Source organism: Littorina saxatilis, linkage group LG3 (assembly GCF_037325665.1).
Source record: "Littorina saxatilis isolate snail1 linkage group LG3, US_GU_Lsax_2.0, whole genome shotgun sequence".
Taxonomy (NCBI): Eukaryota; Metazoa; Mollusca; class Gastropoda; order Littorinimorpha; family Littorinidae; genus Littorina; species Littorina saxatilis.
Genome location: NC_090247.1, coordinates 13,222,300 through 13,247,909, shown reverse-complemented (window position 1 = coordinate 13,247,909; position 25,610 = coordinate 13,222,300). Strand labels below are relative to the sequence as shown.

General features: G+C 43.5%; 1 protein-coding gene across 1 annotated transcript in view; it reads right to left on the bottom strand.

Annotated features, from left to right (window-relative positions):
* Positions 1-10: 10 nt before the first annotated feature.
* LOC138961102 (palmitoleoyl-protein carboxylesterase notum1-like) overlaps positions 11-25,610 on the bottom strand; it is a 43,582-nt gene continuing 17,982 nt past the window's right edge. The window contains exons 3-14 of the mRNA XM_070332700.1: positions 20,202-20,254; positions 14,291-14,386; positions 11,816-11,876; positions 11,306-11,361; positions 9,765-9,870; positions 9,009-9,197; positions 8,033-8,130; positions 7,211-7,364; positions 6,773-6,820; positions 6,358-6,457; positions 2,822-2,955; positions 11-2,424 (exon numbers count right to left, since the gene is read on the bottom strand). Coding sequence (XP_070188801.1) covers positions 2,241-2,424; positions 2,822-2,955; positions 6,358-6,457; positions 6,773-6,820; positions 7,211-7,364; positions 8,033-8,130; positions 9,009-9,197; positions 9,765-9,870; positions 11,306-11,361; positions 11,816-11,876; positions 14,291-14,386; positions 20,202-20,254 — 1,279 coding nt within the window. The 3' untranslated portion in view covers positions 11-2,240. The remainder of the gene's footprint in view (positions 2,425-2,821; positions 2,956-6,357; positions 6,458-6,772; positions 6,821-7,210; positions 7,365-8,032; positions 8,131-9,008; positions 9,198-9,764; positions 9,871-11,305; positions 11,362-11,815; positions 11,877-14,290; positions 14,387-20,201; positions 20,255-25,610) is intronic.

The window sequence follows — 25,610 nt, the reverse complement described above, 5'->3', positions numbered from 1 at the left end:
GGTAAACATAATATAGTTTAAAATGGTTTCTGTTTGTCCTAAAATTAAAATGTGTACAACTGTGTTTCAAAATAAGAACACTTCACAACCTACAATTCGTGCCATACATCACAACCAATAATTCGTGCCATACATCACAACCTACAATTCGTGCCATACATCACAACCGACGAACTTGAGAACATGTGTGTTTTTTTTCTTTGAACCGTTTTCGACAACGTTTCCTATAAATTGAAATAAATGCACATGCTAGTAGTTACTCAAGTTAATTTTGAAAACTCTGCTCGCGTTTTTCGCCTACAATTCATTGAACAATTGACTTTTTTTTTATTCTCGGAGCTGAAGTAAGTCTGTACAGAAATAAATGAACTGAAAATAAAATCATACCCGGACGAAAGATAATGTATTTTGACCCCTTCACTGCCGGAAGAATTTAGCAAAAACAAAAAATAAATACAAATTTATTACACGCAAGGTATAACAATTACACTAAAACTGAGAAAATAGTCTCCAGGGGAAGCAACCATCTTGCTGCAAGCCAGAGGTTGTTTCCCTTGTCAGAGTATTGATGTTTTTAACATGCAAAAAAACGTACCTCATACGTTTTGTTTCAGTCAAAGTGTTGATACTCTTTTTAAAGCTTCTCTAATGCGATTTCAGAAAAATACTATTTCTGAATGTTTCTGTATTATTAGCTTGTGCTAGTATTGCAAAATAATGTTTCTCATCTACTAAAGAATATAATTGTGACCTGAAACTATCTCTGCATGATTCATGTAAAGAAAAAAATCCCAAAACAAAGGGGACTTACCTTTCATGTTTTTTGATTCTGCATGTAAAGAAGTTTTCTTTTTTTTCCAGAACAACCCGTTGTCTGCAGGGAAAGGGAGTGGGGGGGAGGGGGGGGCAAGCACAGTTAAGAGGGTTGCACTAAGATGTAGTAAGAAGACGACTCAGTGGAAAAGGCAGAACAACAGCATGATTAAAAACAAAACATTTAAAACAAATTCTATTATCTGATGTGATAACTGTCTAAGAACAACATTCGTTTCAGTCCTACATACACGCATGATCAAAGTGCAACAAATTTAAATTATACAAACAGAAGCAAAGAAAAAGGGGGTCATGATTTATTATTTCACAAACACTGGAAAACAAGAGGTAGCTGTAGGCAATACAGGAAAAAAATGTGCTGAGTCTGAGACAGCTTTCTTCTAACTGGTAAGAAGTCATGAGACACAATGTAATAATGTCACAACCACAGCATTGTATAAACGAACCCGTCACGTCTATCCCCGGCCCATAACGACAGAGAGAGAATTCTCATCAGCCATATCATCTGGTGACCATCTGGTTCTGTCTGTTCTCCACAAAACGACAGAGAGAGAGTTCGCATCAGCCATATCATCTGGTTCTCTGTTCTTCACAAAACGTGTCTGAGGTATGAAATTGCAAGAGCGAGTGGGTCACCCCGCTCGCCTATTGCCAGTTATCTGACAGATTTTAAACAAACAAAAGCATTCTGATCAAATCAGTAAAGTTGTCACTGGGTAATTATCAGGTAGTGTCCATCGTGTAAAGATGTGAGTGTCCGCGTACGCAGTTCAAAGCTCCTAACCATATGGATGCTTTCAACGATCCAAAGGTTGAATTTACTTCGTGTAATCAGGAAAAGATTTCACAGACACGTCGCACAACGCAAACGTTGAATCCTTAGCCTTCTCGCTGATGCACCAGGGTTTTCTTGTTTTAAGCAAGCTCCTGTTGCCATTTTGAAGATCATTCACTACAAGGTTCTTTCATCATCATCGTTCTCGCGTCACTAGAAACGACTTAATTATCTTTGCCGTTCTTAACCTTCACAAACGATGACTTTTCTCCTTGAATCATCTTTTCTGGTTTTGTATGTCACTCATACCAGACCATTTGTTTCAACCAATTGTCTTAGACGTTCTTTGCGTCACCCATTAACAACCAGCTTGTTCAGCCAATCGCTGCTGGTCATTCAAACAGAACAAAGTGTTCAACCAATTGTATACGCGTTGTTCACGTCTCTCACCAAGGACTAGCTTGTTCAGCCAATCGTCACACGCCTTTCAAAAAGACAAAAGTATCCAACCAATCATCGTAGGCGTTGCTAACGTCACTCATGACAAATCAACATTTTCATCCAATCATCTTCGGCGTTGTTCAAGTCAACCATCAAGGACTGGCTTCTCCAGCCAATCGCCGCCAGCCTCTCAATAACCGCAGAGATTGACGTCCTGCATCTTATCAGGGTCGATGTCCATGACAGAAGCGAGGCTCTTCATGAAGTACTGGTTCACCTCGTTCATCGTATCGGGCCAGCGACAGCGGGGGCAGGAGCAGTTGCAGTGCGGCCATGGACAGCGGTCAAGCAGATGTTTGCGGCACTGACCATTGCTTGACGATCCCGTTCCTGTCTCACGTCGGCTTCGCTCTGTGTCTTTCTGTCGGCTGCCACCTGAGGATGAAGAAAGTCAATTTGTAGTTGTTTGTAAATGTGTATGTGTACGGATAAGAAATGCTTTTGTTTGATGCTTTTCACGGAATTACAATTGGATTAAAGAAAGAAGTTTACGAGCATTTAGCTAATCAAGTTTAAGGCCAGCATCGGCGTGCAGCACATGTAGCTCTAGTTTCGTGCTGGCAACACTAAGTTTAGCTCTGTGGCCTTCTACTTTAATATAAAGGCTTAATCTCCTGGACAAGGATGTTCGACTTTGAGTACAAACGTCGTAGTATTTCATTTGGGTTCAATATTCTTGGACAAAATCTCCACGTCTGTAGTAAATTCAACTGACCTCGGTTCTTCCTCTTGCGGCGATTCCTCCTCCTCCTCTTCTTTCTCCTCCGATTTTTTTGCTTCCTCTTCTCCTCACTGGAGGGAGGGGCGTCAGCCAGAGGAGTGTCATTGCGAGAAGACGGCGAAGTCTGCAGTCTGCACAGAGACATATCGCCAGGTGTCATCGATCCGCAACGCATATATATGGATCTAAACATTTCTCAGAATAAAACAAGTCGCGTAAGGCGAAAATACAACATTTAGTCAAGCTCAGTCGAACTCACAGAATGAAACTGTACGCATTGCATTTTTTCCGCAAGACCGTACACTCGTAGCATCGTCTGTCCACCGCTCGTGGCAAAGGCAGTGAAATTAACAATCCAGAAAAGCGCGGTAGCGGTTGCGCTGAGGAGAATAGCACGCTTTTCTATATCTCTATTCTTTTTAACTCTCTGAACGTGTTTTTAGTCCAAACATATCATATCTATATGTTTTTGGAATCAGGAACGGACAAGGAATAAGATGAAATTGCTTTTAAATTGATTTCACAAATTTAATTTTAATCATATTTTTTATATTTTTAATTTTCAGAGCTTGTTTTTAATCCGAATATAACATATTTATATGTTTTTGGAATCAGAAAATGATGACGAATACGATAAACGTAATTTTGGATCGTTTTATAAAAACATAATTCTAATTACAATGTTCAGATTTTTAATGACCAAAGTCCGGCCTTCGTCGAAGATTGCTTGGCCAAAATTTCAATAAATTTGATTGAAAAATGAGGGTGTGACAGTGCCGCCTCAACTTATTCAAAATGCCGGATATGACGTCATCAAAGATATTTATTGAAAAAATGGAGAAAAAAAATCTGGGGATATCATACCAAGGAACACTCATGAAAAATGTCATAAAGATAGGTCCAGTAGTTTACTCTGAATCGCTCTACACACACACGCACACACACACACACACACACACACACACACACACACACACACACACACACACACACACACACACACACACACACACACATACACCACGACCCTCGTCTCGATTCCCCCCTCTATGTTAAAACATTTAGTCAAAACTTGACTAAATGTAAAAACCAAAGAAAGGCATCTTGTTGGAACGTGTAACAAGTCGCGTAAGGCGAAATTACTACATTTAGTCAAGCTGTGGAACTCACAGAATGAAACTGAACGCACTGCATGATGTAAAATAAGATGAACGTAAATTTGGATCGTTTTATATGAAAAAAAATTATTACAATTTTCAGATTTTTAATGACCAAAGTCATTAATTAATTTTTAAGCCACCAAGCTGAAATGCAATACCGAAGTCCGGCCTTCGTCGAAAATTGCTTTACAAAAATTTCAATCAATTTGATTGAAAAATGAGGGTGCCTCAACTTTTACAAAAAGCCGGATATGATGTCATCAAAGACATTTATCGGAAAAAGGGAAAAAAAAGTCTGGGGATATCATACCCAGGAACTCTCATGTAAAATTTCATAAAGATCGGTCCAGTAGTTTACTCTGAATCGCTCTACACACACACACACACACACACACACACACACACACACACACACACACACACACACACACACACACACACACACACACACACACACACACACACACACACACACACACACACAGACAGACACACATACACCACGACCCTCGTCTCGATTCCCCCTCTATGTTAAAACATTTAGTCAAAACTTGACTAAATGTAATTTATTGACAAAACTGAACGTTACGTTCACCCTGTCACGCATGGTTCCACTACAGTATGGTTTATGTCTTGTGAAAATTTGTTTAATTTGTGTCTATAGTTAAACGTTTTGGCAGCATACCTGGTTTTCTCTTGTTTTCATCTTATGAACATTCTAAATGTTAGACTAACTTATTGTCTTGTACAGAATAACAACTGTGTGAATGGTGCTATACTGAATGAAAGAGTGTGACATGAAGTTCTTGTACATCATTGTAAAGAGTGTGAATGACGTTTTAGTTTAGATGTCAAGCGCTTAGAGCAAGCCTTTTTAACGAAAGTTTTTGATTTAGCGCTATATAAATGTTCTTCTTATTATTATTATTATACCTTTCTGGTTTTTTTGGCTCACGTAAGTGTAGCCTATGCGATCGTAACTTTGTCTGTCTGTGCGTGCGTATGTGCGTATGTGCGTGCGTGTGTATGTCTGTGGTAGAAACTTTAACATTTCGTCATTTGAAGACGTCACATTATGACGTAAGAGGGTTAGACGTCACGCGAAGGAATTACTGAAAGTCTCGGTCATTGTTATTTTGAGCGGGCCGAGACTAGTTGGCAGTCGTGTCCCTCTAAGTAGGCTACATGCAGACAGACAGATCTAGATCTAGTGTCTCGCTTTCTTGCACAGTGTCACCTATGCTTACTGTGTGTGTGTGTGTGTGTGTGTGTGTGTGTGTGTGTGTGTGTGTGTGTGTGTGTGTGTGTGTGTGTGTGTGCGTGTGTGTGTATGTGTGACGGAGTGATTGAGTTTGTGTTACTGTTTGTCGATTTCTTACGTGAGCCTTGAAGGCTTCGCCTCTTGTTATTCTGAGTTTTGGAACGTTGGCAGTCTTATTTGTTTTTGGATGTATACGTTTCTCATTCTAATGAGGTTCTAAGTATGTGCATGGTTTCGGTTAGGTGTTGGCCATCGCTCACTGACACAAATAAAATAAAGAATAAGTCTAGTGACCTACACATGTCCAAGTTAGTGACCTGTGATGACATTAAATCCCCATTACTTCAGTCAGGGACCTATATATATCTAATAAAGGTCTATGCTTCAGTTCAGTTCAGTGACCCACTGAATTTCAAATCTACGATGCATACTGAAATAGACTGACCTACTAGTTTTGTAATAGATTGGACATATTGGTATCGCTTGATTTTGTCAGGAATTGGAATGAGTCCTCGCCTTTTCTGTAAATGTTACTACAGTTTCTGGTTGACCCTATAACCACAGGCACACGACACGAGGTGGGCGGGGCTTATGTGTTGGATGTCACGTGGTTAGGGTGACGGAAGGTTTTCTCTCTTACACATTCTGGATCTGGATCTGGTAAGGGTACGTTGCAGGAGCCAGTATTGGCTATCATCGCAACGAAAACTGGGAGAGCGCAGCGCCTATTTAAAAAAGTTCCTCTATATATGGGCATAGTGATGTTAAAAGTTACACTGCTGTATTATTGTAGTAGTCTTGTGAGCACGTCACTCAACCCACAGGCCCCGCCCACTTCGTGTTAATCGCCTGTGATATAACAAACAGCTCTCTGCATCCAAAGGGTGTGCTGTCTACCGAGAAACGTAGAGTTACTATATAAATAGCTCGCGCTCAAAGCAGGGAGACAACTTCGTCAATGCAGAGCAGCTGCAGTGAAAGGGGGACTACTGCGTCATAACTCTGTCACACATGGTTCTACTACAGTATCTATGTTGTGAAGCCCAGGCTTGTCTAAAGATACATACACAACCACGTACCTGTTGGTTCTGAGAGGTTGTTTTGCACGCGAGTGACAGGGGGAGGCTGCAGTCTGACCGTTCTCCTCCCAGCAGTAGATGGACTGAGACAGTGTCACACTGTCGATCGCCAGCTTGTGCCACTCGCTGAAAGGGAGAGAATCATGACAAATCTCAGTTACATTTTTCACGCGTGATTTCACAAACAATGTACAGGGATCATTGTCATATTTTGTAAAAACGGAATCAAGGCTGACGCTAAAGCTTCGTGAAACATATGGGAATCTTATTTCTATCATTTCTAGGAGTCATATGTCGTAGCAGGTGTTGATAAATACCAAGATACATATAAAGACTGATATCAATTGTCAGAAGTAGACCTCAAAAAGTCTTTGCGAATTCAACAATCCTCATACTTTCGTTGAAATCAGTATAACACTTCACGAGCCTTCGGATACTCACCTGTTTAACAGAACGTCATGGGAAACACAGGCTGGGGCAAACGCAGCTCTGAAAATCAAAACCATTGAAAATAGAAAACATTCATTTGAATCGGTCATACTCCTGAATATTACCGTCAAGTGAATTCCCAAACAGTGCAAGCAATTATGCCTAAAAGCAATGGGTAATGAAACACACATTTTTTTTCTGAGGCGTAGAGAGGGAGGGGCTTCCAAAATAAGGCAGGTGGGGCGTGCGCCTTGCACCTCAGAAGCTGTTGAAATTCAGCATATGACATTGGTATTTTGGGTCTTTCCTTGAGAAAAAAAAGGTACATTTGCCGGGTAAGGGGTGGCATCCACAACCTAGGGCCTCCCCACCCCCACTTAGATCCAGCCCTATATATAGAATAGGAGGTACTAAACAAGCAGCTAGCATCTTCATCACGAGGACACTCACGAGGTGTTCATCAGCGTGGCCTTGACCTGCTCGCCAAGCTGGAGGAGGTACTTCCACTGGTCACGGTTGAGTTCAAGGCCACGGGACTCGTCAAACACGTTGTTGACCTTGATCTGGGCCGCGTCGTACAGGTTCTGTATGATGTACACCTCGGCTGTAACATGAAAACAATCTCCTGTTAATATTATATCAGATATGAAGTACGTTGTTGATCTGAGCGGCTTTGTATAGGCTAAGTTCTGTACGATGTTCACCTCTCCTGTAACATGAAAACAATCTCCTGTTAATATAATATAATACATTGTGGTGAATGGAACACTTTGTTGACCTTGATCTGCGCGGCTTTGTGTATGTTCTGTGCGATGCACAATTCCAATAAAACAAAAAATGGACTCTTTGTAATAAACGGAATGCAATCAAACATGTTGGACATGTTGGTTTACTTTGATCTGAGCGGCTTTGTGTAATACTCTTCACGGTGCACACCTCCACTGAAACATGAAAGTACTCTCATGTTAACTCTCTGGTAGGAATGAAACATGTTGCTCTTAGCGTATCATCAACTCATGTCCCTAAAAAGAAAACATCCTGTGAGGACGTTTAGGACCCCCTTGTTCCAGAAACATGTTGCCTACCCTAATCCTCGGCGACTTTTTTCCGTTTATTTGCACTGTACGATGTATGCCTACTGTTAACTTATGCGAATGACTCCCTGTCCATGTGACGTGTCTTGTACAGATTCTATTTGATGAACATCTCTAATGAAATATGAGAACAAAACCTCGACAACATGCTTTTGAGGATGAACGTAATGAGACTTACTCTTCAAGGTGGGGTATAGTCGATGGCCAAAGTAGCAACGCCACACTTCAGTTGGGTACTGGGCGGAGCAGTCTCTGGGCAGGCGAGGTTCCCACAATCTGCAAAGCATACACTTAATTCAATACAATTCAATACAACTTTATTTTCAAACAGATTGTGTTTTTTTAGAAAGTTTAATCATATTTGTTGTGCTGGTAGGTAAGTACTATTTTGAATGTGCCTTTTTTCCACTGATTGCTTCCCTGCCCAAACGTGTTTGGCATCTCTCCACAAGTTAGTGCATTCGGGATTTTTTGAGTAGAAATCATAACATCAGTAGAATTGACTATCGAATATATTGTTCATTGTCAACACAGAGACACAGGGCGGGGTTGTAGCTCAGTCGGTAGCGCGCTGGATTTGTATCCAGTTGGCCGCTGTCAGCGTGAGTTCGTCCCCACGTTCGGCGAGAGATTTATTTCTCAGAGTCAACTTTGTGTGCAGACTCTCCTCGGTGTCCGAACACCCCCGTGTGTACACGCAAGCACAAGACCAAGTGCGCACGAAAAAGATCCTGTAATCCATGTCAGAGTTCGGTGGGTTATAGAAACACGAAAATACCCAGCATGCTTCCTCCGAAAAACGGCGTATGGCTGCCTAAATGGCGGGGTAAAAAACGGTCAGACACGTAAAATTCCCCTCGTGCAAAAAACACGAGTGTACGTGGGAGTTTCAGCCCACGAACGCAGAAGCAGAAGAAGAACACAGAGACACTGACAGACAGACAGACATACAGACACCCACACACACGCACGCACGCATACACACACACACACACACACACACACACACACACACACACACACACACACACACACAAACTCACATTTGAGGCAAACTTTCCACATACAATTTTTGTTCCCCGTTTTTAAGACTCCCTCTTTTTTAAGATTTTTAAAGGGGGGTTCCACTGTATTTCGTTGACCTGACAACTTACTGTATGCCTTTCTGGATGCTGGTGATGGGCGGACAGCTGTAGGCGTTGTGACACGGTCGCCCTCGGTAAGGCTCGTTGTCCAGAAACCAGCCAGCGTCCACTAGGCCTCGGACCTCCACCTGGGGGGCTCGTGACTTGACCAGGTCAGCGATGCGGTCAATGTTGACGAGCACTCCCGTACCGCCCGCACTGTGAAGGACAGAAAGAGAATTTCGGGTTACGCAGTGACTATATATACTTCGAGTGTACACAGACTTCCGTATAGCCTGTAGAACATGAATATGTTTTTCTCCAGACTTCTCTCCCTGTATACACTCCGACATTGAGTCTGTGCGATATGCCTTCAATTGTCACAAGGGGTTCACTGGGATCGAAATAGTTTTTTTTTTAACAAAGGACAGTTACTGAGAAAGCATTACAAATAAAGAGAACAGAAATGCGAGGACCACACTCCTGGTATTTGAGAAAATAATAAAAAATCATTACAATGAATAAAAGACCTTCTTTTCCAAATTGGGTTAAAAATACCAAAAGCTATGAAAAACTTCAAGAAGTTTGTAAACAACAAGGTAGAAACAAATACATTAAACAGAATAAATCAAACTGCAGAAGTATATATGTCAAACTGTTTCGGATTGGCTAATGAACAACTGCGACTTGTAACGAGGCTTTTTATTGTCGGACTAAAACAGACTTGAAAATCCCCAAGAAGATGAAGTTATTCGTTACCGATCTCCTTGCCAAGATGGTTCCTACCTGCTTCCAGTGAGGATCAGTTTCTTGGCTTTGCGCAAGCCTTTCTTCATCAGTTTCTTGATCACCTCTTCCAGAATCAATGATCCCATGAAGGCAAAGTCACTGTCTGAAACAGTGAAGCGTGCGCACGTCAGAGTCATTCCTTTGGCGCATTACATCAAACCAATACAGAGGAACCCCTCTTTTAAGACTTTAAAATGGGGGTTAAGTTACAAATGTTAAGAACAGAAAATCTGAAAAGTCAATGCCTCAAAAAAGGGGAAGTCTTCTTCTTCTTCTTCTTCTTCTGCGTTCTTCTTCTTCTCGATCGCTCAGACAGGGACTCCGGAACTTCTGATGAAGTCTGCAGTACAGCGAAGAGTCCGCAGGTTGCCGAAGATCTTCTCCTGAACTGGTGTGTCAGCAGACCATATTTCTGCTCGTAGTTTTTGGTGGATTGGACAGTGTTGGAGGAGGTGTTCCACTGTCATGTCTGCGATGCCACAGTGGCATACAGGCGTGTCCCCAATGTGGAATTTTGAGAACATGTGGTGCCTGAGTCTGCAGTGGCCTTCTGCGTTCGTGGGCTGAAACTCCCACGTACACTCGTGTTTTTTGAACGAGTGGAATTTTACGAGTATGACCGTTTTTTTACCCCGCCATTTAGGCAGCCATACGCCGTTTTCGGAGGAAGCATGCTGGGTATTTTCGTGTTTCTATAACCCACCGAACTCTGACATGGATTACAGGATCTTTTTCGTGCGCACTTGGTCTTGTGCTTGCGTGTACACACGGGGGTGTTCGGTCACCGAGGAGAGTCTGCACACAAAGTTGACTCTGAGAAATAAATCTCTCGCCGAACGTGGGGACGAACTCACGCTGACAGCGGCCAACTGGATACAAATCCAGCGCGCTACCGACTGAGCTACATGGGGAAGTCTGAAATTGGGGGTTCTTAATTTTTTTAAATTTTTTACTGTATCTGAACTGCATCACAACACCTGACTTCAGTTGCTTATCAACAGTTGCAAGGCAAAAAACTATAGGTGTATATCCACGCAGAAATGACCGCGTTTTTTCGTTGTATAATTATGAACTTCTATGCGCAATGTCAGCATGTGGAATGAACAAAAGATGACACTTTGACGGCAGCAGAACCATATACTCCCGTTTTACGTGACTGATTTAATGCTCGGGGCCGTTGTTGTATCTTGTCCTGGGAATTCTAAAAACAATACTATTCTAATCAATGAAACCCTCTATGTTTTGGTTGATTCTTTCCCTCGCCTGTTCATGTTTTTGTTCTCTGCTTTTTGCTTTTCTTTTTCTTTTTGATTTACTTTTTTTTAAATTGGTCCTGATGAAGCCTTCATAGGCAAAAGCTTGGCGAATTTGTGCAGTCTTTGTCTTAGTGAGTAAAGATTTTTTTTGTGTGTGTTAACATTCCAATACATAATTTTACAACACCTTTGCACCACCAGAAAGTACTGAATATAACCAGCAGCTAAGGAAATGAGCAGTGCAGCCGGAAAAAAGTGTGTGACAGTGCAAGGAATATTTACTTTTCGTCTTGTTCTTCGTCCCACTCCAGGAATCGCTTGAGCAGTATGGAATGAGTCTGAAATAGATGACAACAATAATGTACATAACAAGTACATGGTATAATCACGCGTTCATAAAAAACAAACTCACAAGAAATTAAATCATGTAATTAACACCTGCGTTGCATCCATGCGTTCTTTGCATGAATATGCCACTTCACCGAGTCCACCGTCTATGTTTAACATGTTTCTAAACGTTATAATTATGACTAAACAAGCTGCAGTCACTGAGCACCACTGAGGTAAAAACAAAACAAAAATAATAAATCTAGAAAGAAAGAAAGAAAGAAAGAAGAAAGAAAAACAGAGAAAGAAATAAGCTTGAACCAAACGATCTGGCATTGTTTTTAAAATATAGTTAAAGTGCGTTTCGAATGAACAATGGTTGTATACACTTGACTTGTCCACATTTAGAACAAGAGACTTTTTCTCTGTCTTACTCTGCGTAAGTACAGATGTCACACGACTTACACCATATTGGCCTGATAGTAGTAGGGATTTTCCTCCGGGTCCCAAGACAGAATACCGCTTCCTGAAATACAAACATGGAACATGAAGCAAAAATTCAAAACTCCGCGAACCTCAAAAAACTAAAAAAAATCAAAAAATCAGGGACCTGTCTTACTTTAGCCAGAGAGTCTTTGGATTCTCTTAAAAAAATTTAAAAAAAACCAACAACATGGTATTATCAATTTAGTATACCCGACAAAGAAAACAAGAAAAATTGTAACTGTCACTTGGTGTGCTATTCCCTTTTGCATAGTTAGCTGTAAAACTGAAATTGACATGCTAAGCGCGGACCTAATGCTGACGTCATTAGGCGGTCGTCTGCGCCTTCCATTTTGGGCGAAGTAAACTAAATCATGAGGTAAGTCTCCTCCGAAATTATAGAGCCTTAACTTGTTCAAGACTTTATGAAAAGGCTGAAAAGATAAAGATTGTCTTTTATAACTCAATTCGTATTTGCTGAAGCTCCGCAGGATAGCCCTTTCGTACAATGTATGCGGCACACCAATGCTAATTTTGCTTGCGTGCAACTGGAAGACACGTGGTACGGATTTCTCTCTCTCTCCAAATCTCCCACTCCTTATCCCTCTCCCCTCTCTCTCTCCTCTTCCTCTCTCTCTCTCTCTCCGTGTCAGTCTCTGTCCCTCCCTCTCTCCTGTCTTTCTCGCTGCCCCCCCCCCCCACTCTCTCTCTCTCTCTCTCGTTACAGCGACTTCGTGGGATCTCTCTCTCTCTCCCTCTCTCCTCCTCTCTTTAAGCCGCCATTATATGGGGCTTACTGGATTTGGTCTGTCTGTTTGTTTGTTTGTTTGTTTGTTTGAGGAGGGCGGGCGGGTGGACGATGTCTTACAAACAAGTCGGGTAAGACTTGTATCTCTGGGTCAATTAAGCTCAAATTTCGTGAAATTGTAAGGAATAGGGTTACACGGGTGTATGCAAAAAATTACATTCCTAACGAAAATCAAACGGAAGATATTGGCTAAAACGCTTTTACAAACCGAACCAAGGGACGCACGTTTACTCCCCTTAGAATCTCGTTCTATCACCGACAGGAATGTGTGTCGTTGGTTTTGTTCAATTTCATTTTACGTGCTCCGATACTTAAATGCTTAGTTGGGCGGTAAGAGTGGAGTTTGTTTTATTGGTGTGTGTGGTTCCGTGGTACGGACTCGTTTGCCAAATAATGCTTTGGTCTTATGTTATTATTGTTGTTTTTCAGTTTTTCATCGCAATCGTCTACCATGTCACCACGTATAAAGAGTTCGGTCAATTGTTTTCTTAATTGTTTATTAATTTATTCATTTAATTTGTTTTAATTAATTCTTTCTTAAATTTATCAATTTACTTCAAAAAGATGATAATAAAAAAATTTCATTAAAAAAATGTCTGATTCACAAACCGATCCAGGGGAGGAAACCAACTGACAGATTCCTATGTATTCCCGCACCCAGTTACTTCCCTTCGAGTCTTTGACGTTTGTTTTATTGGTGTGTGGGGTTCCGTGGTACGGACTTGTGTTATTACTAGCACTTTGTTTCTCACTTCGACTCTATATATTCTATAAGAATCAGACAGTGTAAAAGTATTACCATCAACATACTCAGTTTGCTGAAAAATAACTTTGATTTGAGTTATCTCTCTTTCATTTTATTTTAATATTTTTTTTATTATATTTAAATTTGTTATAAAAAAAAATTCTGCACTCCTTTCTCGCTCTCTCTTTTGTTTTATTTTAATTTTTTTAAATTTTAAATGTTTTTAAAAATTATCATTTTTTCCTTTTTTTCTATTTTTTTATTTTTTTTATCAGTGTCAAAAGTTAGACACGGTCAACTGGTTTTGCTCTGAGTGAGTGCAGGTGACCTCAATTAGCTGACGGTGACACCTCTCTGCCCACAGAGGGGCTGGGGAGGGGGGGGGAGACAGGGGGTGGGGGGTGGTAATGAAGAGGTGTAGGCTATTCTTCCAAAGTTCAGTTGTCACGGCTTCGGGTAAGGAAAGCGGTGTTGTGTACAGGCGTCTCAGTGGTTAGTCGAGACTATCTGAAATAAGGTCTCGGCGACGACTGTTGTTGTTAATCTGTTACTTTGATGCCGACAGCTCTCTCTCTCTCTCTCTCTCTCTCTCTCTCTCTCTCTCTCTCTCTCTCTCTCTCTCTCTCTCTCTCTCTCTCACTCTCTCTCTCTCTCTCTCTCTCTCTCTCTCTCTCTTTCTCTCGCTCTCTCTCAGTATATGGTTTGAAACTGTTAAGCGTGACTTAAAGTCGCGGATTAGGTCACAGGTCAACTGTTTGTGCAGAGACGGAATCCATGTCCTACCCCCGTGTCACCACGGGCGGCTTTTTGCCCGTTAAGGTCAATGCTTGTTATCTTTTGTTGCAACATCTGTCCAACTGTCGTGTGAACGTTTTGCTTTTTTGTTCAGGTGTGCAGTTCTTACCTTTCCTGTTACGAGGCCATTTCCTGGAGCTCATGAAGTCTGGCATGAGACGCCGTCGTTCCGCGCAACTCGCCTTGTCGAAGCAGAACCACCCACCTGCAAGTGACAAGGTATATGGCCATGTTGAACAGGTATGCAACTTGCATGTGTGCTTTTCTTTCGTCAAGAAAAGTGTCCCCAAATAACTCTGTTTCTAACCGTCCAGCGTTTGGTTATGTCAGCTAGTCCCTTGAACGACTCCATCTAGTGAACGACGAAGAAGAAGAAGTCCCTTGAACACACACAATGAGTTTACTGAATGAATAAAATTTCAAGTCAAAAGTATAACTAATTCCCCTCAAGTCGTATTCTATATGTAGGGTGTTTTTTTCCTCTTCGAATATACCTTCGTCATTAAACTGTTTTTGCCTTTCGACAAACAAAAAAACGATAAAAAAAGAGAAAAAAAAACCTTGGAACACTTGATTTTATTTTTGCAATGTGTTCTTGCAATGTGCGACAGCATGCACGGACTCTCTCTCTGTCTCTCTCTCGCTCTCTCTCTCTCTCTCTATCTCTCTCTCTCTCTCTCTCTCTCTCTCTCTCTCTCTCGCTCCGCACTCTGAGTTTTTCTTCGCAAAAACAAAAAAATCAAACAGGATCCTGTTAGTCCACAACAAAGCAGAACAGGAGGAATGTACAGAAAACAAAACAGCTGCAAGATCTCCGCGGACGCTCTCCCTCGCTTCAAACCGATCTAATTAGTGTGTAAAGGCTCACATCAAAGACCTGCGAAGACACTTGTTTTCTACCACGGGTACTGGTGCCCATCATGTACCCATTCCACCTGTTTCCACACCTCCCGGCTGCAGGTGGTTTTTACCTGCAACTCAAACACCTCTGCTAATTGTCGGCTGAACGGGCGCGAATTTATCAGACAGTTTCTAGGTGTTGCTACTTCCACTTCAAAGACAATCGCCCCAGGAGCGAACTCGACGAGTTTCGTCTTTTTTGTTTCCCTGGAGTCGGCTGGCTTTTAGAATCAGTGAAACTTGAAAGAGATTTGCTAGACTGACGGGGTGTGGGGTGATGGTGGGAGGACTGATTTGCTAGACTGACGGGGTGTGGGGTGATGGTGGGAGGACTGATTTGCTAGACTGACGGGGTGTGGGGTGATGGTGGGAGGACTGATTTGCTAGACTGACGGGGTGTGGGGTGATGGTGGGAGGAGAGATTTGCTAGACTGACGGGGTGTGGGGTGATGGTGGGAGGACTGATTTGCTAGACTGACGGGGTGTGGGGTGATGGTGGGAGGACTGATTTGCTAGACTGACGGGGTGTGGGGTGATGGTGGGAGGACTGATTTGCTAGACTGACGGGGTGTGGGGTGATGGTGGGAGGACTGATTTGCTAGACTGACGGGGTGTGGGGTGATGGTGGGAGGACTGATTTGCTAGACTGACGGGGTGTGGGGTGATGGTGGGAGGACTGATTTGCTAGACTGACGGGGTGTGGGGTGATGGTGGGAGGACTGATTTGCTAGACTGACGGGGTGTGGGGTGATGGTGGGAGGACTGATTTGCTAGACTGACGGGGTGTGGGGTGATGGTGGGAGGACTGATTTGCTAGACTGACGGGGTGTGGGGTGATGGTGGGAGGACTGATTTGCTAGACTGACGGGGTGTGGGGTGATGGTGGGAGGACTGATTTGCTAGACTGACGGGGTGTGGGGTGATGGTGGGAGGACTGATTTGCTAGACTGACGGGGTGTGGGGTGATGGTGGGAGGACTGATTTGCTAGACTGACGGGGTGTGGGGTGATGGTGGGAGGACTGATTTGCTAGACTGACGGGGTGTGGGGTGATGGTGGGAGGACTGATTTGCTAGACTGACGGGGTGTGGGGTGATGGTGGGAGGACTGATTTGCTAGACTGACGGGGTGTGGGGTGATGGTGGGAGGACTGATTTGCTAGACTGACGGGGTGTGGGGTGATGGTGGGAGGACTGATTTGCTAGACTGACGGGGTGTGGGGTGATGGTGGGAGGACTGATTTGCTAGACTGACGGGGTGTGGGGTGATGGTGGGAGGACTGATTTGCTAGACTGACGGGGTGGGGGTGATGGTGGGAGGACTGATTTGCTAGACTGACGGGGTGTGGGGTGATGGTGGGAGGACTGATTTGCTAGACTGACGGGGTGTGGGGTGATGGTGGGAGGACTGATTTGCTAGACTGACGGGGTGTGGGTGATGGTGGGAGGACTGATTTGCTAGACTGACGGGGTGTGGGTGATGGTGGGAGGACTGATTTGCTAGACTGACGGGGTGTGGGGTGATGGTGGGAGGACTGATTTGCTAGACTGACGGGGTGTGGGGTGATGGTGGGAGGACTGATTTGCTAGACTGACGGGGTGTGGGGTGATGGTGGGAGGACTGATTTGCTAGACTGACGGGGTGTGGGGTGATGGTGGGAGGACTGATTTGCTAGACTGACGGGGTGTGGGGTGATGGTGGGAGGACTGATTTGCTAGACTGACGGGGTGTGGGGTGATGGTGGGAGGACTGATTTGCTAGACTGACAGGGTGTGGGTGATGGTGGGAGGACTGATTTGCTAGACTGACGGGGTGTGGGGTGATGGTGGGAGGACTGATTTGCTAGACTGACGGGGTGTGGGGTGATGGTGGGAGGACTGATTTGCTAGACTGACGGGGTGTGGGGTGATGGTGGGAGGACTGATTTGCTAGACTGACGGGGTGTGGGGTGATGGTGGGAGGACTGATTTGCTAGACTGACGGGGTGTGGGGTGATGGTGGGAGGACTGATTTCTAATTCGTCTGTCTGCTTTCCAACCTTTGAAAATTGAAAATTGAAATATAGGCTCGTTTCAGAGCTCGGAGTTTGTTTTTAAATTTTATAATTTCTTTTTATATTTAGTCAAGTTTTGACTAAATATTTTAACGTAGAGGGGGGAATCGAGACGAGGGTCGTGGTGTATGTGTGTGTGTGTGTGTCTGTGTGTGTGTGTAGAGCGATTCAGACTAAACTACTGGACCGATCTTTATGAAATTTGACATGAGAGTTCCTGGGTATGAAATCCCCATACGTTTTTTTCATTTTTTTTGATAAATGTCTTTGATGACGTCATATCCGACTTTTCGTGAAAGTTGAGGCGGCACTGTCACGCCCTCATTTTTCAACCAAATTGGTTGAAATTTTGGTCAAGTAATCTTCGACGAAGCCCGGGGTTCGGTATTGCATTTCAGCTTGGTGGCTTAAAAATTAATTAATGACTTTGGTCATTAAAAATCTGAAAATTGTAAAAAAAAATAAAAATTTATAAAACGATCCAAATTTACGTTTATCTTATTCTCCATCATTTGCTGATTCCAAAAACATATAAATATGTTATATTCGGATTAAAAACAAGCTCTGAAAATTAAATATATAAAAATTATTATCAAATTTTTTTTTTCGAAATCAATTTAAAAACACTTTCATCTTATTCCTTGTCGGTTCCTGATTCCAAAAACATATAGATATGATATGTTTGGATTAAAAACACGCTCAGAAAGTTAAAACAAAGAGAGGTACAGAAAAGCGTGCTATCCTTCTTAGCGCAACTACTACCCCGCTCTTCTTGTCAATTTCACTGCCTTTGCCATGAGCGGTGGACTGACGATGCTACGAGTATACGGTCTTGCTGAAAAATGGCAGCTACTTGACTAAATATTGTATTTTCGCCTTACGCGACTTGTTAATTGTTGTTGTTGTTGTTGTTGTTGTTGTCAAAATCTGATTCAATATGTGTGTGATGGGGATGGGGGGGGGGGGGGGCTGTATGGCTTGGGGGCTTGGTTGGTGGAGGGGGGTATGCTTACGGAAGATGGATGCGATAGGTTACAATGAAATAGGGTGAGACGGAGACGACTCAAGCGAACACCATTTTGACATTTCAAAACTCGGTCAGCAGGTAAACGAAGAGACCTAACGGCGTGTGAATTATCGGCACCACACACACATCTGGCGGGGGGTAGTCCTCGCTCTCCCCTACACCTCAGTCTTCCGTGGGAGAGTCCAACGCTCACCTGTTCTGATCAAAGACGCCGCCGCGCGCCAATCTCACCTGGCCGATACCTGGAGTAAAGGGAGAAGTGCCTCTAATCAGTAGGTGTACAGATCACCTTGAAAGGAGAGCTCGCTCCTCTGGCGCCTGTCGCTGTCAAGGTTTCAAGGTGTGTCTGTGCTGGGGGTAAGGGTCAGGTCTGATCTCTTGGTCAGTGGGAACAGTTAGAGTGGATGTAAGGGTCAGTGGGAACAGTTAGAGTGGATGTTAGGGTCAGGTTTGATCTCTTAGTCAGTGGGAACAGTTAAAGTGGATGTAAGGGTCAGGTTTGATCTCTTGGTCAGTGGGAACAGTTAGAGTGGATGTAAGGGTCAGGTTTGATCTCTTGGTCAGTGGGAACAGTTAGAGTGGATGTAAGGGTCAGGTTTGATCTCTTGGTCAGTGGGAACAGTTAGAGTGGATGTAAGGGTCAGGTTTGATCTCTTAGTCAGTGGGAACAGTTAGAGTGGATGTAAGGGTCAGGTTTGATCTCTTGGTCAGTGGGAACAGTTAGAGTGGATGTAAGGGTCAGGTTTGATCTCTTGGTCAGTGGGAACAGTTACAGTGGATGTAAGGGTCAGGTTTGATCTCTTGGTCAGTGACAGTGGGAACTGTTAGAGTGGATGTTAGGGTCAGGTTTGATCTCTTGGTCAGTGGGAACAGTTAGAGTGGATATAAGGGTCAGGTTGGATCTCTTGGTCAGTGGGAACAGTTAGAGTGGATGTAAGGGTCAGGTTTGATCTCTTGGTCAGTGGGAACAGTTACAGTGGATGTAAGGGTCAGGTTTGATTTTTTTCGTCAGTGACAGTGGGAACTGTTAGAGTGGATGTTAGGGTCAGGTTTGATCTCTTGGTCAGTGGGAACAGTTAGAGTGGATGTAAGGGTCAGGTTGGATCTCTTGGTCAGTGACAGTGGGAACTGTCAGAGTGAATGTTAGGGTCAGGTTTGATCTCTTGGTCAGTGGGAACAGTTAGAGTGGATGTAAGGGTCAGGTGTGATCTCTTGGTCAGTGGGAACAGTTAGAGTGGATGTTAAGGTCAGGTTGGATCTCTTGGTCAGTGGGAACAGTTAGAGTGGATGTTAGGGTCAGGTTTGATCTCTTGGTCAGTGGGAACTAGAGGATATCTTATTATCTTAATGCTGTCCTTATAGTTGTCTTCGCGAAGGCATTTTACCAAAAATACAATGCCAAAGTCGACTTCGCGGAGTGAACTTCGCCCAATTAATATAAGGCTTCAGGAATATGATGTACACATGCAGTTTCAGCGAAAAGAATGGGGTTACCCGCCGATGTTATACTGATATTACTTTTCTTAAGGTAGCAGTTCACCTTCTCGAAGACTTTGCAAGATTGACCTAAACCTCAAAGCTGATGCTCTACAATTTCGTATTTTGTCAGTTACTAACAACATTTTAGTTAGTTATGTTTTGTCAGCTTCGAAGCCCTAAGGAACCTAATCCAAATAAAAACCTGAAAACCTTTTGAAGCACATATACAGCACACGGTGAGTGACTTCTCCCGGCAATCTGTGACACGTACATACCGTTCGTATCAAAGGAAGCCTGGTTAAGCTGTTTACCAACCATTCTTAGCACATTTTAAAAACGAATAATCGTAGATGTGTTTCATAACATCGTTCACCTGTTTCCTTTTTAGTTCAAAAGAACACCGGTTTAGCCAACACAGAAGGTGCCTGTGAGAGGGGGGGGGGAGTAAGGGGGAGGGGGAGGGGGAGGTTGCGAGGCGGTGGAAGTGAGTTATCTGGAAATCTTGATTGGCACAAAGTTGCAAAGTTCTTTGAAGTGATTCCAGTATGTTCTTTGTACTCACCTTCCATAAAGACAATCCACTTTGAACTGCTGTGGGACTTGCGTATGTAGTAGCTGGAAAACAGACAAAGGCAGCACGCCGTTAATTACTTCTGCCACTCGCTACCTCTTTGGCGGTACCGCCGTGACAAAGGATGGCGAAAGATCAGAGAGAGAGAGAGAGAGAGAGAGAGAGAGAGAGAGAGAGAGAGAGAGAGAGAGAGAGAGAGAGAGAGAGAGATTGAGAGTGAGAGATTGAGAGTGAGAGAGAGAGATCGAGGGTGGGGGGGATAGAGAGGCAGATACAACATTACAGAAGCTAATTCCGCTATACAACCACACCATCAAGCCTCACACGTGAAAACATACGCTCATACGCTATTGGTTATAAGAATAAACAAATAATTAACTTTTAAAGAAAAAGAAGACAATCACAGGTAGTGGGGAAAGGCAGAGTTTTGTAGTTGGGGGGTGGGGGTTGCCGAAGATAGGGCAAGGGGGGGGGGGGGGGGGGTCGGCTAGAAAAAAACGAACCAGAGTGAGAGAACGAAAACAGTGATCTGACTGCAAATTAAATCTTAGGAACTGCCCACCCCCTTCCCTAGTAGCCTGCTCTGTTTTAACATCTTTCCGCTCACGCATGAGAATGTTTAAATGAAGAAAAAAACAGAAAGATAAAAAGAAAGAAAAAGAAAGAGCATTAGAAAGAAAAGGGGAAACAAAATAACCAAGAAATGACTAAATGTGCTAGGGTTTGGGGCGAGGCGGAAATTATGGTATTGGCAGGGTAGGTGGGGGGAGGGATTTGTGTGTGTGTGTGTTGGGGGGGCGGGAGGTAGTACAGGAACATTAGCTGACCGCTGTCCTGCACCGGCCACCTGTCGCCGTTTTCAAACCAAGGCGGCGAAGATCAAAGAGCGCGGTGCCAGATCAAAGGGCCACTCTGCAGGTAGAGCAAAGGTGCAACCCAGGCGCACAAGGCGCGCGTCCATTCAGATAAAAACAACACGAGATGAAAGCGCGAAGAATTCAAGGAGGAAGGGAGGAAAAAAGAGGTCGGTAGCTGTTCTTTTCCTGCAAAACTGTTTCAAGTTCCCGTGAGGTCGATAAGAGAGAGAGAGGTGGTATTCTTTTAGAAATTGTTTTAAGTCTTTGAGAAGGTAATGAGAGAGAATGGGGGTTACCGGGGAATTGGGGGGGGGGGGGGGTTGCGGTCGGCGGCTGGTATTCTTGTAGAAATTGTTTCAAGTCTTTGATAAGTCGATCAGAGAAAGAGAGAGTCATCGGGTTGGTAGGTAGGAGGGGTGGGGATCGAGACAGACCTTTGAAGTTTTAACCTAAGTCGAATGTAACAATGAAATGAATGATGGGCGCTCGTGAATGTCTGATGCAGACAGCCGCAGCTCAAAGGCTCTTGCTTGTTTGGCTGGGCGAAGACGGAATTGCTTTTAAACGTGCAACACTTCTTATCTCCACCTTGATGCCTGCATCGCTCGCAACACAATGAAGACAATAGCGAAAGCAGGCGTGAAGTGTGTCGACCAAAAACACACAAAAAGCCAAGTAGCAAAGACAGGAATTCTGTTTTGTCTGCAGAGTCGTGTGTTTGAAGTCAACCTGCAAAGACCGTTTCGAGATTCCGACGTCGCCGGTGGTTCGAGTCTGTCGGAAAACTTGCGTTTGAAGCCTATGTCGCCGAGTTGCCAGAGCCAAAAAACTGTGTAAGTGAGAAAAGCTGCCCCTCATGTCTGTATTTTTTCCTCTTTTCTCGTTCTAACGATCCTCTTTGAAGAAGTCATCGCTGACAGCAATGTTGGACTTTTCCAAGTCACTATCTTATCTAAATTTCATACCACTCACTTTTTTGTTAAAAGACATGTGCGACTGTCGAAGTCATCAGATGAGGAGTTCAAAAGATCGCAGTAGTCGGTGTTTCCAATCAGTGGCAAAGACACAGAGAGATCGTCTTTTGCGCATCAAGGTGTATTACAAGAAGGTCTGGTCCTTCCCTCTCTGCCCTTCCGGCCACTTCCTTTTACCCCCGCCTCCTCACAAACCTTCCCCCCTTCCCCAAACACGTGTTAGCTATGTTAAAAAACACAATTCAAACAACAACAATACAAAAAACAAACAAAACATAAAACACACCATGGAACCATGCGACTCTCCTTCCAAAAAGTTGTTCAAAAATGATACAAAAATTGTGCAATCTGGGGTTGTCAAGAATGATACCTGGAGTTTGTTTAAATGCCATAAATCTCATGCCTGCCTCATTCCATTGTATAATAACTAACGTTAAAGCTTAGCACAGTTTCTTTCTTTCATCGCACTTTCAGTTCTTGATCCTTTTTGTGGGGTTGACGTCATGCTTAAGCGCGTTGTCTGTTAATATGATGTCAAGGCTCCCCATGGACGCCCGTCCTAGAGGGTCCCGGGACCCCCACTTTTAATGTTTACAGGGTCCCGGGACCCCCACTTTTAATGTTTACAGGGTCCATGGACCCCCACTTTTAATGTTTACAGGGTCCATGGACCCCCACTTTTAATGTTTACAGGGTCCCGGGACCCCACTTTTAATGTTTACAGGGTCCCGGGACCCCCACTTTTAATGTTTACAGGGTCCATGGACCCCCTACGCGGAGTTTTAGAGGGTCCCGAGAGTCCATGGTCCCCAAACCCCCTGTGTTCATATAACGCATTGTTATCGCGAGTAGGGTGATATGAAGTGTCTTTTGTCATCAACATATTCGAAGAGGACACTTCAACTATACCTTGTTGAATGACACACACACACACTTTTCCATATTGTTCCGGCGTGAAATTGGCATTTGTGCTTGCACTGTACTTGACCGACGACTTCAGTCTGAAAAGAGTACCTACAGCACGTACGATAGCGAAAATTTAGTACGTCCTGGGACCCGCTTTTTATATAGGTTTAGTGCGTCCCGGGACCTTCTCAATGAATTTCTAGCACGGCATTTTGGCTCCTAGTGCGTATAGGAAGCAGGGACGCGCACGTTGGGGAGCACTTGGTGTATCGTCTTTAGCTGGGCGATGGTCCATGGACTTTGCCCAGTTTGCGGACATGATAGTCAACAATGGGAAGAAATGAACAATTGATTTGGAATGGCCAAAAATACATCACCTGTGTCGATGAACCTGCAGGGATGGCCAAATCTCAAACTTTGAACTCGCCAGCCGGGCGAGTAACTTCAAGAAAGTCACTAGCCCGCCAGAAATGTCGCTGGCCCGGTACATACCACAGTTGCTGCATCTGCAGTGTTTATAACGCTTTGAAACTAGATAGTACAACCGGAAGTGTTGCATTTGACAATAATTTCCACTGGCCACCCAGGCGAGTTGCCAGGCGGTTTCTACTCGCCCCTAGCGATCGGGTGGACGATTTGGCCCTCCCTGACCTGTCCTGGACTTTGGTGTGTGACGCAAAACTGTCCATGGGTTATTGACACGTGTAGCTATTCGTCTGAGGTGAATATAGTGCTTAGCAGTTTAAATTTGTCTTTAACGCACCCTTTTGAAACAAAATATTTTAAGAAAACAAAGTTTGATTGGTTTAAACAAGATTTGTTCTCTCTCAAGTATATCAGCCCCTTTATCCCTCCGACATACGTTGTAATCGTCCGCCAAATCAGATATTATATTGCTCTTTAAGAGCACGTTTATTAGCTTTGTTTGTTGTGCTCTATTATTAAATTGATTGTATGCGGCATGTTATTTGTAATTCTCTAAATAGAATTGCGGCATGTTATTTGTAATTCTCTGAATAGAATTGCTTAAAGCAAGTAAACCACAATACAGTAGTAATGAACTCACGCAAAAGCTTATATTACGTGTGATAATAGAGTGATTTTCTTCACATAACACTGTTAAACAAGTTTATAAATCAACTGTTCGCAGACAAAAATTTTTATTTGAGAGCATTCGGTAATCCCAGCAGACTGTTGTTGATGGTGGTGTAGTTATTTACGGTAGATGTCTGTGACGTGGTGATTCGCTCTGTCTCTGAGGGTGACTTCATTCATAATCCCAGCAGATTTGCATTGATGGTGTTGTGATGATATATTCTATGTAATTGTGATGTGGTGATTCGCTTTGTCTGTTATTTACTGTATGTGTCTGTGACGTGGTGATTCGCTCTGTCTGTTATTTACTGTATATGTCTGTGACGTGGTGATTCGCTCTGTCTGTTATTTACTGTATATGTCTGTGACGTGGTGATTCGCTCTGTCTGTTATTTACTGTATATGTCTGTGACGTGGTGATTCACTCTGTCTGTTATTTACTGTATATGTCTGTGATTGACTCTGTCTGTTATTTACTGTATATGTCTGTGACGTGGTGATTCACTCTGTCTGTTATTTACTGTATATGTCTGTGACGTGGTGATTCACTCTGTCTGTTATTTACTCTATGTGTCTGTGACGTGGTGATTCGCTCTGTCTGTCTCTGAGGGTGACATCAGAGGGGAGACTTTGGCACGCGACAAAAGGCAGGGCATGGCCACGCTGTGATAACGCGCTTAGCACGAGCTCGTCTCGCATTCCGACAACAGGCAGGGGAACCTCCAAGACCAACTTCTAAGACCTCGGTCCCTTGATGCTACTGTCTGACGGCATACCGCCATGCATGGTGGTCGATGAGTTACAGCTGACTTAAAGAACACACAGAATAGTACGATTCTTTTCTTCAGTTTTCCTTTACCTTCAACGGCAAAACTGCGAAGTACTATGGTCACCTCAGAAGAATACTTGCATGTGACAACAACCCATGGGCAAATTTGTGTCATGCGCTAAGTTCGAGGACAGGTCGAGCGACACAACTGGTGTATTTTGGCCATTCAAAAATCCACTGATCATTTCTGTCCACTGTTGACTATTATGTCAAACCAGACAATAATTATGTGTTGTGAAGAGGACTGCGTTCAGACTGGGCTTGTGGACAACACCCGTCTTCTTTTGATACTACTGTTGTATTCCTTGTCTGACAAATGCACATATTTAGACAAATCTTCCTTATTGCATTATCAGAAGTTTGTGCGCTGCGGATAACATTGAAATCAAGAAAAACATTATTAATAACCATCACCTGATCGCAATTCCTTCAGATAGGGAATGACTGCCTGTCCCCCACTGAACAACAGATCAACATTTGAATGTCCAACACTTCAAAAGCACAACTTTCAGAGCAAAAGTTCAGCTATTTCACAACACCGTGGAGCACACAGTGGAAAGGCTAAGCTCTCTTTTTTTTTAAGTCCGAGGACGTTTAAACCGATGGAACGAACCTCGAAAATCAAACGGCAGTTTCTTGGCACATCCCGTTCTCTATTCTTCAGTCGGTGCGCGTGCGCCTGAGTCGGCGCGCCGTTGAGATATCTAATCTAAAATCAATTACATATTTGTATTCACCT